The sequence below is a fragment of the Bombina bombina genome, chromosome 4, assembly GCF_027579735.1.
Source record: "Bombina bombina isolate aBomBom1 chromosome 4, aBomBom1.pri, whole genome shotgun sequence".
Taxonomy (NCBI): domain Eukaryota; kingdom Metazoa; phylum Chordata; class Amphibia; order Anura; family Bombinatoridae; genus Bombina; species Bombina bombina.
In genome coordinates this window covers 140,240,565-140,255,829 of record NC_069502.1, presented here as the reverse complement: position 1 = coordinate 140,255,829, position 15,265 = coordinate 140,240,565, and the positions used below count along the sequence as shown (strand labels likewise).

General features: G+C 39.6%; 1 protein-coding gene across 1 annotated transcript in view; it reads right to left on the bottom strand.

Annotated features, from left to right (window-relative positions):
- Positions 1–672: 672 nt before the first annotated feature.
- Positions 673–15,265, bottom strand: part of WDR35 (WD repeat domain 35) — a 291,517-nt gene continuing 276,924 nt past the window's right edge. The window contains 1 exon segment of the mRNA XM_053709650.1: positions 673–6,225. Coding sequence (XP_053565625.1) covers positions 6,072–6,225 — 154 coding nt within the window. The 3' untranslated portion in view covers positions 673–6,071.

The window sequence follows — 15,265 nt, the reverse complement described above, 5'->3', positions numbered from 1 at the left end:
TGGTTCTGTTGAAAGTAATGAGCTACATTGTATGTGTAGGAATTGCCATCTTCTTGAATTCTAGTTTGTAACATCTTGAAATTATATCTAGTACCTATTGATGTGAAGCAGTCAATATCCAAATACTTGTGAAGTGGAATAACCTAATGCACAACAAATGTGGGTATTCTCACCATCATTATGGCTTACTGTGTACTGTCTCAGGGCCAAACATATCATTTAAAGCTTTGAGAACAAAATATGTCTTTGGAGGCTGAAGATCTACTCGTGTGAAACTGCATTCTCTGTCTAAAAGGGAAAGATGCTAACGTGGTGGACTTAAAAGTCTGTGATAAAAAGCTCCTTTTTGCCTCCTAAACATTTAGAAATTAGGTTGTCCAAACAGCACAGACAGTTCAAATGACAAATTGAAATAATTACTTGGAACTGGTGTGGCCAACTGCTTTGCATAGTCAAGGAGCACGCTACATTTAGTTGAATGGAGCAACACTGCAGTGCCAAAGAGGACAGATATATACTATATGAACAGTAAGTAAAGTTTTAGCTGCATAAATCTATAATTTGACATATTTTTAAAAGGTTTGGCTACCGCATATTAGAAAAATATGTATATATCAAAGCGCCAACAAAAAGGCAGGGTTCAGAATAAAACCATAAGCACTTTAAGCTTAATGAATATAAACATAAAACATTTATTAAAACAATATCTTAAAACAATCTTCTAAAAACAGCTGGTGGTACAGTATCTTACACCAATACCATACAATCCAGTACTCATACAAAAAAATGATTTTATAACATACAACAGGTCAACTTACATGGATCCATGCACTAACAATTTTTACTCAATTTCTCCTAAAAAATTCTTCCTAAAAGATAGTGCCCAAAATAATTAACAAATGTGTTCACATATATGAATTGATATGGATGCAATTATCCCTATCCTGTTTCCCTGATGTTCTGTGTGTGTATTCTTGTGATCAATTTAAGGTTTATGGCTGTAACCGTTCTTGCAATGATTCCTTTATTGCTAAGAGCCGGAAAAAAAGGGGAGAACCGATACACTGTACCTCGCTAGAGGTTCAGTGGCGGTGTTCCGCTAGCGGAATATATAAATTATTGGACTTTGTAAGTTTGGTGCCTATAAGTGATGTAAATATATTTGTGTCAAATAATCCAAAATAAAAGTGAGTATTGGTGCTGCAGTGTATCGAAAATATAAATAATAATGGTGGCCTCAAAAGTAACACTTAAAATCTCCAAAGTAACAGTTAAGAACTTGTTCTTCTACAGATAACAATAAGCGGGTGTTTTGTAAATATATTTGTGTCAAATAAATCCAAAAATAAAAGTGAGTATTGGTGCTGCAGTGTATCGAAAATATAAATAATATGGTGGTCTCAAAAAGTAACACTTAAAATCTCCAAAGTAACAGTTAAGAACTTGTTCTTCCACAGATAACAATAAGCGGGTGTTAACGAAAATGTAAAAAATGTGTGCTCAGTGAATACAACGAACTTCAAAAAAGCTAAAACTTCAAAACAACACACATGAGGACGATTAACAATTTCCACTAGTGACCAGCATGATTGTACAAATAACAGCGGATCTATACAGTCCCGTAAAACAAATAAATCAATCGGTAAATGTCATTGAAGTGCTCCTGATAGTTTACAAGTTTATTCAAAAGAGTCTATGTGTGATGGTTTCTCTTGTAGCGGGGATTAGGCTTTCGGGGTAAACAGGCAGGCAACAGCTCCAGCGTGACCCGGGTGTTTAATCCTTCTGCCAAAAAAAGTGTATAATAGTGCAGATTGTTTTAAAACAAATATAAGAATTGGAATGTAACTTACCAGTCAACGCGTTTCGGTCATACACTGACCTTTCTCAAGACTGGTTTTAGATAAAAATAAGGGTCTTTAAATACCCTATACTTGACTGCCCGTATCTTGATCCCGGACTCAATTTTTTAGCAGTTCCGGTTCATTGGGCTTCAAAATTTTTATTACTTTCATTCTTTATTTCTTACTTAGATCACTCGTTTGGTTAATGTCTTATTTTTTATCCATAATTGATGAAATTTAAAGCTAATATTTTATTTGTTATTTTATTTTCTTGGTCCCGATATTTCCCTGATCCTATTGGTCAACTTAATATCTTTTTACCTTTAAGGTGTGTGCAGTATACAAATTCCTATTGGTCCTTAATCTAATATGTGAAAAAAGGGGTTTCCTTTTAACGTTGGATGCCTGCTTATTTTCTTTGCTATTATAGGCTGATATTTCGTGATGTGACTTGTCACTCCTATTTATTCAATTTATGGTACCTGTCATGTCTTATATATCTTATATATACACAACAAATATATATTATTTGAGGCTTTCCAGTTAGCCTAAATAGGATGTTGGGATTTCAAAATAAAAGTCGAACCAATAATCATCTTTGTCGTATTTATTGGATATATTCTGAATCAGTTGCCATTCTTTAAACCAAATTTCAATTAGTTGAAACTTATATTAGAACCATATCGAACCAGTGTTTTTGCGATATGACTTTTTACTATAAATTTTGCAAATATTAGGCGCCTGCTTATTTTTCTGATTTTCCTGGGAATATATCCCATTGTTTACTGAATCATTCTTACTAGGGATGAGGTTAATTTCCCTATAGGACAAGAGAGAGAGAAAGTATTGATCTTATATATATTATTCTACGATATATGTCACCTGTTAGATTTCTCCATTTTATCTAGTAGTTAATACTGATTTAGCTCCCTTAATACATATCTTAGTATTATTATATTGATACTAATATAGGTGAGACAGTAGTTCGTAATGTATTATTATATTGATACTAATATAGGTGAGACAGTAGTTCGTAATGTGGAGTGCTTTATAGTTCAATTTTGTTAGAACTATCTTGCAGTTTTCGTTTGTGTATTTGCTACATGTTTCACTTACTTAAGACTTCTTCCTCAACTAATTTATTCCATTCTCTGGGGTACTCTTATAAATGCTTCCTCGTCCGCTTAAGGGACTATACAGGTCTAGCAGATTAAAAAATAGAAATTAAAAATATCCCGTGTGAGTATATGGATATACAATTATACTTTAAGTGAGGGAGAAGTGATGGAGTTATATCAAGGAATTTTCTAGTCTAACTAGGATTCAGTAGGTCCTGTCAAATTCCATAGTGAAAGAATATACAAATGGGGATTTTGTTACATGTTTCACTTACTTAAGACTTCTTCCTAAACTAATTTATTTAATTCTCTGGGGTATTCATACAGATGCTTACTCGTGCGCTTAAGGGACTATATAGGTCTAACAGATTAAAAATAGAAATTAAAAATATTCCGTTTGAGTATATAGATGTACAATTATACTCCAAGTAAGGGAGGTGTGATGGAATTATATCGAGGGAATTTTCTAGTCTAACTAGGACTTAATAGGTCCTGTCGAATTCCATAGTGAAAGAGTATACAGATGGGGGTTATATTATACTTATTACCCCGAGTTGAGAGAAGTATATGGAGAGAGATAGGAGTTAGAATTACTCATTTAAGTCTTCTGCTTCTATTTTGGTTCTCAATAGAAAGTGCAAGTTTAGAGTTGGAATTATACCTCATTTCACAGGGAGTATAATTCATTTGTTAGAAATAGAGGGCCGCTTTATTAGTATTTATCAGCAGTTAGAGATCGCTACGAAACAGAGGGGTTCCACCTTGGAGCATTTGAAATTAGCCTTCAGTTCTTGACCATTCTTATCCAAGACCTTCATGGTCTTTCACTTAGTCTCTAAGCTTCAGGGGTATGAGGACATTCTGTCTTTTCATTTTTCAAATAGATTTTCATATTTGCGCATTTTATAAATGCTAAAGAGAGGGATTAGAGGTTTTCCTACCTCTTTTCGATGTATAAATCCCTTAATTTCTAGAGGGAGGCATACATCACCCAACTTAATATTCGGAATTTATCAGATGTTAGGATAATCCACCTTATCATTCTCATAATAAGTGCGCATATATATATTATTTAGGGCTAGTTGGCCTCATTTTATTATGTATATAAATTTCCTTGAAGAAGGAGATCTAATCCGACCTCTTTCTTATTTATTTAAGTGTATAAATTTCTTTAAAGAGGGGAGCGTGATCCAACCTCAGTTGTTATTTAGGAGATGGGACAAATCTTCCTTGTTGTTTAGCCCCCTTGAGTATAGGCAATCCAAAGAGAAGATCCATTTGGATTCTTTAATCAACAGCTGCTTTTCATGGTTGCCCCCTCTCCAATTTCTTGGGACCTTCCGTATCCCTATGTATCTTAATGATTTGATATCTCCTGTATGTTTCTCAAAGAAATGTTTATATAGGGACGTCTCTTTATTACGTTTCCGCATATTACCCAACTCTTTAAATAGTGCAGAATTATGCAACATTTTTAACAGTTTTTAACTGTCCCTTTAACACACAATAGTGCAAAAATTGTTTGTGCCTATGGGGCCCATTTATCAAGCTACGGATGGAGCTTGAGGGCTAGTGTTTCGGCGAGCCTGCAGACTCACCAGAAACACGTTATGAAGCAGCGGTCTAAAGACTGCTGCTCCATAATCTGTCCGCCTGCTCTGAGCAGGCGGACAGACATCGCCGCAATTTAACCCGATCGAGTACTGCTGGTGCAATGCTGAATACGGAGAGCGTATTGCTCGCCGCATTCAGCGAGGTCTGTCGGACATGATCCGACAGACCTTTGTTAAATAGGCCCCTATGTGTTTAAACCCCCATATATGCTTTTAAACTTGTTTGCTTATATGTAGGTTCTTTGCTGAAATAAATTTATTTATTAAAAGGACATTCTAATGCTAAAATTAAATGCTCATTTTGAGGCCCACTTACAATTTCTTCTCTCTACAAAAAGGATCTGCTCTATATTATCAGAATTTTTACGTTCTATTTATGTGTGTTGTTTCCTATAGTCCTAACCAGATATAGTAGCTTCAAAAAGTATCATTAAAGGGACAGCCTACTTGTTAAATGTTATTATCAATGTTTAAAAAGATAATCTTGTTGCCCATTCTATTATTTTTTAATTCCTCACTTTACTGAATGAAGAACGTGAATATATTCCAACATCTGAAACATATTTATGTACTGAACAGGAACACAGTAATACAATACTATACATTAATTTCCATTTTAATATTCACGAACCAAATGGAAGTCAACAAATTTACAAGCTAGACAAAAGTTTATGTAAATATATAAAACATATCTTAAAAAATAGTATACATTGCATTTGATTTCCTCTTCACATATACATAATTTTAACCTAAACATTATATATTGTACGTGTGAAGATGAATAAAACAAAATATGAAACTGCCAAACTGTGATTTAGCAACAATAAAAACAAAGTGATAATTTAATACATTGAATGTTATGTAAACTAACAATCTAGCAGATGTATGCATAAAATACAGACTATTGTTAGGTTAATATGTGGCTCATCCACGTCAAATGGAATGTAGCTGAATAATATTGCACCAGACTAAATATGAGTATTTTCCTTGATACATCGTATGCTTCACCTTCAAAATGTCAGAAATTGCATTGAAAATTCAATATGGCACATATAATCCACAACGGAAAATATAAATATGTAAATGGTTCTTATTTAGTTATACTTAAATGTTGCTCTTTTTCTATGCAGTCTGGCAAATGATAATCCATAGCCATTCATATGCTAATAATTAAATTGTGCAAATTTCAACAGAAAAAATCAATTTACACTGAAAATGTACAAAAATTAGACAAGCTCTACAGCTCAAGGCTTGGATATTTTCACATATGCTCCAGTTTCTTGAGAATGTTTTTTCTTGCTATGGATATTTGTCTTCACATTAATATGCCATCGACTACATTAATCAGGTTCTTCCTAGAGATCCTTAGCTATAGGTGGAATCTAGGTGTGTGTAAGGTATGATATATTAACACATTTGTGACTCAGAGGAGAATTTATTTCTGGGGACGTGAAAAACAAGTGGTCTCTAATAAGAAACAGTCAAGGATTCCTGTTTTATGCTATAGAACTATGACAAAGAGGGCAGAAACTGTATGCAGTTACTTCTCGTTCGTACATGCTGTGCTTGCATAAGCTGCATATCCAGAACTGGTATTCGGTGATGGGTCTTCCAGAAGCAATGCATGTTGGGTATTTCCCATCTCCACTTCTGAAACAATACAATAATAAAAAACACAAATTTGGTATGTTGGTTATATTGCCAATAGCACTTGATTACACATAAACAGAGTCACTAGCCTGGATTCCCAAAAGTTTAAGGAAGCTAAACTTCAGTGAATAAGCGCTACAAAATACCCAGCAATTTGTGAACGGTCATACTGGATTGTTTATGTTTTTTAATCTAGACTAATACTCAAACGACGAAAACACTATATGATACATTATGACTGAAAAAATAAAATAAACAGAAATAATTACATGTTCAATGAGCGTAAAAAACATACTGGCACAAGATGGCTAAGGGTTACTTGAGTATCTAAGAAGGCCAAAGGTGGTGAGCAAGAGGTTAAAACTTTGGCAAAAAACAAAGTTATGCTTACCTGATAAATTATTTTATATCGGAATAATGATAGTCCACAGGGTCCATAATATGTGGGATATAATTCCCGCTACTAGGAGGAAGCCAAGAACACATACAAAAGCTTAAATTCCCTCCCACCTCTCCTCAGTTTAACTCATAGCCGAGCAGAAAATAGGAAACAAATATGTAGGAAAGACAAAAGCAGGGTCTTAGAGGTGCAAATGGCTGTCATTCCGAAAGAAAATAAGCATCAATTTTGTTTTCTTTCGTATAATGATGATAGTCCAACATGTGGGATTAATACCCAAGCAGATAGGCTATGTTATGGAATATGTGGGAACATTTTCTGTTGCCTGAAGGATTTTCCTGCCAAAAGCTGCTTACGAAGAAACATAATTTATGCATACCAGATAAATTCCTTTCCTTCCTGGCAAGAAGAGTCCACAACTTCATTCCTTACTGTTGGGAAATACAACACCTGGCCACCAGGAGGAGGCAAAGAGACCCCAGCCAAAGGCTTAAATATCCCTCCCACTTCCCCAATCCTCTAGTCATTCTGCCAAGGGAACAAGGAAAAGTAGGAGAAACATCAGGGTATAAAGGTCCCAGAAGAAATAATATAAAAAGGGAGCCAACAAAAAACATAATTTATGCTTACCTGGTAAATTTATTTCTCTTGTAGTGTATCCAGTCCACGGATCATCCATTACTTATGGGATATTCTCCTTCCCAACAGGAAGTTGCAAGAGGATCACCCACAGCAGAGCTGCTATATAGCTCCTCCCCTCACTGCCATATCCAGTCATTCGACCGAAACAAGACGAGAAAGGAGAAACCATAGGGTGCAGTGGTGACTGTAGTTTAATTAAAATTTAGACCTGCCTTAAAAGGACAGGGCAGGCCGTGGACTGGATACGCTACAAGAGAAATAAATTTATCAGGTAAGCATAAATTATGTTTTCTCTTGTTAAGTGTATCCAGTCCACGGATCATCCATTACTTATGGGATACCAATACCAAAGCTAAAGTACACGGATGATGGGAGGGACAAGGCAGGATTAAACGGAAGGAACCACTGCCTGAAGAACCTTTCTCCCAAAAACAGCCTCCGAAGAAGCAAAAGTATCAAATTTGTAAAATTTTGAAAAGGTGTGAAGCGAAGACCAAGTCGCAGCCTTGCAAATCTGTTCAACAGAGGCCTCATTTTAAAGGCCCAGGTGGAAGCCACAGCTCTAGTAGAATGAGCTGTAATCCTTTCAGGGGGCTGCTGTCCAGCAGTCTCATAGGCTAAGCGAATTATGCTCCGAAGCCAAAAGGAAAGAGAGGTTGCCAAAGCTTTTTGACCTCTCCTCTGTCCAGAGTAAACGACAAACAGGGAAGATGTTTGGCGAAAATCTTTAGTAGCTTGTAAGTAAAACTTCAAGGCACGGACTACGTCCAGATTATGTAAGAGACGTTCCTTCTTCGAAGAAGGATTAGGACACAATGATGGAACAACAATCTCTTGATTGATATTCTTGTTAGAAACCACCTTAGGTAAAAACCCAGGTTTGGTACGCAGAACTACCTTATCTGCATGAAAAATCAGATAAGGAGAATCACATTGTAAGGCAGATAGCTCAGAACTTTCCAAGATAAAAGTTTAATATCAATGGAATGAAGGGGTTCAAACGGAACTCCTTGAAGAACTTTAAGAACCAAGTTTAAGCTCCACGGGGGAGCAACAGTTTTAAACACAGGCTTAATTCTAACCAAAGCCTGACAAAAAGCCTGGACGTCTGGAACCTCTGCCAGACGCTTGTGCAAAAGAATAGACAGAGCAGAAATCTGTCCTTTTAAAGAACTAGCTGATAATCCTTTGTCCAAACCCTCTTGGAGAAAGGACAATATCCTAGGAATCCTAACCTTACTCCAAGAGTAATTCTTGGATTCACACCAATAAAGATATTTACGCCATATCTTATGGTAGATTTTCCTGGTGACAGGCTTTCGTGCCTGTATTAAGGTATCAATGACTGACTCGGAGAAGCCACGCCTTGATAGGATCAAGCGTTCAATCTCCATGCAGTCAGTCTCAGAGAAATTAGATTTGGATGATTGAAAGGACCTTGTATTAGAAGGTCCTGCCTCAGAGGCAGAGTCCATGGTGGAAAGGATGACATGTCCACTAGGTCTGCATACCAGGTCCTGCGTGGCCACGCAGGCGCTATCAGAATCACCAATGCTCTCTCCTGCTTGATTTTGGCAATCAGTCGAGGGAGCAGAGGAAACGGTGGAAACACATAAGCCAGGTTGAAGAACCAAGGAGCTGCTAGAGCATCTATCAGCGTCGCTCCCGGGTCCCTGGACCTGGATCCGTAACAAGGAAGCTTGGCGTTCTGGCGAGACGCCATGAGATCCAGTTCTGGTTTGCCCCAACGATGGATCAGTTGAGCAAACACCTCCGGATGGAGTTCCCACTCCCCCTTATGAAAAAGTCTGACGACTTAGGAAATCCGCCTCCCAGTTCTCTACGCCTGGGATGTGGATCGCTGACAGATGGCAAGAGTGAGACTGTGCCCAGCGAATTATCTTTGAGACTTCTAACATCGCTAGGGAACTCCTGGTTCCCCCTTGATGGTTGATGTAAGCCACAGTCGTGATGTTGTCCGACTGAAATCTGATGAACCTCAGGGTTGCTAACTGAGGCCAAGCTAGAAGAGCATTGAATATTGCTCTTAACTCCAGAATATTTATTGGGAGGAGTTTCTCCTCCTGAGTCCACGATCCCTGAGCCTTCAGGGAGTTCCAGACTGCGCCCCAACCTAGAAGGCTGGCATCTGTTGTTACAATCGTCCAATCTGGCCTGCGAAAGGTCATACCCATGGACAGATGGACCCGAGATAGCTACCAGAGAAGAGAATCTCTGGTCTCTTGATCCAGATTTAGTAGAGGGGACAAATCTGAGTAATCCCCATTCCACTGACTTAGCATGCATAATTGCAGCGGTCTGAGATGCAGGCGCGCAAATGGCACTATGTCCATTGCCGCTACCATTAAGCCGATTACTTCCATGCACTGAGCCACTGACGGACGTGGAATGGAATGAAGGACACGGCAAGCATTTAGAAGTTTTGATAACCTGGACTCCGTTAGGTAAATTTTCATCTCTACAGAATCTATAAGAGTCCCTAGGAAGGTGACTCTTGTGAGTGGGAATAGAGAACTCTTTTCCACGTTCACTTTCCACCCATGCAACCTCAGAAATGCCAGAACTATCTCTGTATGAGACTTGGCAATTTGAAAGCTTGACACCTGTATCAGGATGTCGTCTGGATACGGAGCCACCGCTATGCCTCGCGGTCTTAGAACCGCCAGAAGTGAGCCCAGAACCTTTGTAAAGATTCTCGGGGCTGTGGCCAACCCGAAGGGAAGAGCTACAAATTGGTAATGCCTGTCTAGAAAGGCAAACCTTAGGAACCGATGATGATCTTTGTGAATCGGTATGTGAAGGTAGGCATCCTTTAAGTCCACTGTGGTCATGTACTGACCCTCTTGGATCATGGGTAGGATGGTCCGAATAGTTTCCATTTTGAATGATGGAACTCAGGAATTTGTCTTAAGATCTTTCTTGGGAACCACAAACAGATTTGAATAAAACCCCTGTCCCTGTTCCGTCCCCGGAACTGGATGGATCACTCCCATTACTAGGAGGTCTTGCACACAGCTTAGGAATGCCTCTTTCTTTATCTGGTTTGCTGATAACCTTGAAAGATGAAATCTCCCTTGTGGAGGAGAAGCTTTGAAGTCCAGAAGATATCCCTGAGATATGATCTCCAACGCCCAGGGATCATGAACATCTCTTGCCCACGCCTGGGCGAAGAGAGAAAGTCTGCCCCCCACGTTTCCGGATAGGGGGCCGTTCCTTCATGCTGTCTTGGGGGCAGCAGCAGGTTTTCTGGCCTGCTTGCCCTTGTTCCAGGACTGGTTAGGTTTCCAGGCCTGTCTGGAATGAGCAACAGTTCCCTCTTGTTTTGAAGCGGAGGAAGTGGATGCTGCTCCTGCCTTGAAATTTCGAAAGGCACGAAAATTAGACTGTTTGGCCTTTGATTTGGCCCTGTCCTGAGGAAGGGTATGACCCTTGCCTCCAGTAATGTCAGCAATAATTTCCTTCAAGCCAGGCCCGAATAAGGTCTGCCCCTTCAAAGGAATGTTGAGTAACTTAGACTTTGAAGTCAGGTCAGCTGACCAGGATTTAAGCCATAGCGCCCTACGGAATCCGGAATTCTTAGCCGTTAGTTTAGTCAAATGAACAATGGCATCAGAAACAAATGAGTTAGCTAGCTTAAGCGTTCTAAGCTTGTCAATAATTTCCTCCAATGGAGCTGTATGGATGGCCTCTTCCAGGGCCTCAAACCAGAATGCCGCCGCAGCAGTGACAGGCGCAATGCATGCAAGGGGCTGCAAAATAAAACCTTGTTGAATAAACATTTTCTTAAGGTAACCCTCTAATTTTTTATCCATTGGATCTGAAAAAGCACAACTGTCCTCAACCGGGATAGTGGTACGCTTTGCTAAAGTAGAAACTGCTCCCTCCACCTTAGGGACCGTCTGCCATAAGTCCCGTGCAGTGGTGTCTATTGGAAACATTTTTCTAAATATAGGAGGTGGGGAAAAGGGCACACCGGGTCTATCCCACTCCTTGCTAATAATTTCTGTAAGCCTTTTAGGTATAGGAAAAACGTCAGTACACACCGGCACCGCATAGTATCTATCCAGCCTACACAATTTCTCTGGAATGGCAACTGTGTTACAGTCATTCAGAGCAGCTAATACCTCCCCAAGCAATACACAGAGGTTCTCAAGCTTAAATTTAAAATTAGAAATCTCTGAATCAGGTTTCCCCGAGTCGGAGATGTCACCCACAGAATGAAGCTCTCCGTCCTCATGTTCTGCATACTGTGACGCAGTATCAGACATGGCTCTTACAGCATTTGCACGCTCTGTATCTCTCCTAACCCCAGAGCTATCGCGCTTGCCTCTTAATTCAGGCAATCTAGATAATACCTCTGACAGGGTATTATTCATGATTGCAGCCATGTCCTGCAAGGTAATCGCTATGGGCATCCCTGATGTAATTGGCGCCATATTAGCGTGCGTCCCCTGAGCGGGAGGCTTAGGGTCTGACACGTGGGGAGAGTTAGTCGGCATAACTTCCCCCTCGACAGAACCCTCTGGTGATAATTCTTTTATCAATAAAGACTGATCTTTACTGTTTAAGGTGAAATCAATACATTTAGTACACATTCTCCTATGGGGCTCCACCATGGCTTTCAAACATAATGAACAAGTAGGTTCCTCTGTATCAGACATGTTTAAACAGACTAGCAATGAGACTAGCAAGCTTGGAAAACACTTAAAACAAGTTTACAAGCAATATAAAAAACGTTACTGCGCCTTTAAGAAACACAAATTTTGTCCAAATTTGAAATAACAGTGAAAAAAGGCAGTTACACTAACGACATTTTTACAGTGTATGTAACAAGTCAGCAGAGCATTGCACCCACTTGCAAATGGATGATTAACCCCTTAATAACAAAAACAGAATAATAAATGACAAAAACGTTTTTTAAACACAGTCACAACAACTGCCACAGTCTACTGTGATTGTTACCCTCCTCAAACACGACTTTGAAGCCTTTTGAGCCCTTCAGAGATGTCCTGTATCATGCAGAGGGAAGCTGAAGGTCTCTGTCAGTATTTTTATCTGCACAGAAAAGCACTAAAAAAAGGCCCCTCCCACTCATATTACAACAGTGGAAAGCCTCCAGGAACTGTTTCTAGGCAAAATTCAAGCCAGCCATGTGGAAAAAACTAGGCCCCAATAAGTTTTATCACCAAACATATATAAAAAATGATTAAACATGCCAGCAAACGTTTTAAAATACACTTTTATAAGAGTATGTATCTCTATTAATAAGCCTGATACCAGTCGCTATCACTGCATTTATTTAAGGCTTTACTTACATTACTTCGGTATCAGCAGCATTTTCTAGCAAATTCCATCCCTAGAAAAATATTTTAACTGCACATACCTTATTGCAGGAAAACCTGCACGCTATTCCCCCTCTGAAGTTACCTCACTCCTCAGAATATGTGAGAACAGCAAAGGATCTTAGTTACTTCTGCTAAGATCATAGAAAACGCAGGCAGATTCTTCTTCCAAATACTGCCTGAGATAAACAGTACACTCCGGTACCATTTAAAAATAACAAACTTTTGATTGAAGAAATAAACTAAGTCTAAAACACCACAGTCCTCTTACGACCTCCATCTTAGTTGAGAGTTGCAAGAGAATGACTGGATATGGCAGTGAGGGGAGGAGCTATATAGCAGCTCTGCTGTGGGTGATCCTCTTGCAACTTCCTGTTGGGAAGGAGAATATCCCATAAGTAATGGATGATCCGTGGACTGGATACACTTAACAAGAGAAATATATTACGGGCGGGGTCGTGGACTCTCCCTGCCAGGAAGGAAAGGAATTTATCTGGTAAGCATAAATTATGTTTTCCTTCCATAAAGCAGGGAGAGTCCACAACTTTATTCCTTACTGTTCACTGAAGAAATAACGGGAGGGAACAAAAAAGAGGTAGACCCTATTCTGAGGGCACCACAGCCTGAAAAAACATAATTTATGCTTACCTGATAAATTTATTTCTCTTGTGATGTATCGAGTCCACGGATTCATCCTTACTTGTGGGATATTCTCCTCCCCTACAGGAAGTGGCAAAGAGAGCACCCACAGCAGAGCTGCCTATATAGCTCCCCCCTTAGCTCCACCCCCCAGTCATTCGACCGAAGGCTAGGAAGAAAAAGGAGAAACCATAGGGTGCAGTGGTGACTGAAAGTTTAAAAATAAAAATATATATGCCTGTCTTAAAAAACAGGGCGGGCAGTGGACTCGATACATCACAAGAGAAATAAATTTATCAGGTAAGCATAAATTATGTTTTCCCTTGTAAGATGTATCGAGTCCACGGATTCATCCTTACTTGTGGGATACCAATACCAAAGCTTTAGGACACAGATGAAGAGAGGGACAAGACAGGGACCTTAAACGGAAGGCACCATTGCTTGTAGAACCTTTCTCCCAAAAATAGCCTCCGAAGAAGCAAAAGTATTGAATTTGTAAAATTTGGAAAAAGTATGAAGCAAAGACCAAGTCGCCGCCTTACAAATCTGTACAACAGAAGCCTCATTTTTAAAAACCCATGTGGAAGCCACAGCTCTAGTAGAATGAGCAGTAATCCTTTCAGGAGGCTGCCGTCCAGCAGTCTCATAGGCCAAACGGATGATGCTTTTCAGCCAAAAGGAAAGAGAGGTAGCCGTAGCCATTTGACCTCTTTGTTTACCAGAATAAACAACAAACAAAGAAGATGTTTGACGGAAATCTTTAGTTGCTTGTAAGTAGAATTTTAAAGCACGAACTACATCAAGATTGTGTAACAGACGTTCCTTCTTAGATGAAGGATTAGGACACAAAGAAGGAACCACAATCTCTTGATTGATATTCTTATTAGAAACAACCTTAGGAAGAAACCCAGGTTTGGTACGTAAAACCACCTTATCTGCATGGAAAACAAGGTAAGGGGAATCACATTGTAAAGCAGATAGCTCAGAAACTCTTCGAGCCAAAGAGATAGCTACTAAAAACAAAACTTTCCAAGATAAAAGCTTAATATCTATGGAATGCATAGGTTCAAACGGAACCCCTTGAAGAACTTTAAGAAATAAGTTTAGGCTCCATGGCGGAGCAACAGGTTTAAATACAGGCTTGATTCTGACCAAAGCCTGACTAAATGCTTTAACGTCTGGGACATCTGCCAGACGTTTGTGAAGTAGAATAGACAAAGCAGATATTTAACCTTTAAGAGAACTAGCAGATAATCCCTTCTCCAAACCATCTTGGAGAAAAGACAATATTCTAGGAATCCTAATCTTACTCCACGAGTAACCTTTGGATTCACACCAATAAAGATATTTGCGCCAAATCTTATGATAAATCTTCCTGGTGACAGGCTTTCTAGCCTGAATCAGGGTATCAATAACCGATTCAGAGAAACCACGCTTTGATAAAATCATGCGTTCAATCTCCAAGCAGTCAGACGCAGAGAAATTAGATTTGGATGCGTGAACGGCCCTTGAATTAGAAGGTCCCGCCTCATTGGCAGAGTCCACGGTGGAACCGAGGACATGTCCACTAGGTCTGCATACCAAGTCCTGCGTGGCAACGCAGGGGCTATCAGAATTACCGAAGCTCTCTCCTGCTTGATTCTGGCAACCAGACGTGGGAGAGGAAACGGTGGAAATACATAAGCCAGATTGAAGGACCAAGGCACTGCTAGAGCATCTATCAGTACCGCCTTGGGATCCCGGGACCTGGACCCGTAACAAGGAAGTTTGGCATTCTGACGAGACGCCATCAGATCAAATTCTGGTGTGCCCCATAGCTGAATCAGCTGGGCGAATACCTCCAGATGGAGGTCCCCCCCCCCCGGATGAAGAGTCTGACGACTTAGAAAATCTGCCTCCCAGTTCTCTACTCCTGGGATGTGGATTGCTGAGAGATGGCAAGAGTGATCCTCTGCCCACCGGATTATTTTGGTTACCTCCATCATTGCTAGAGAAC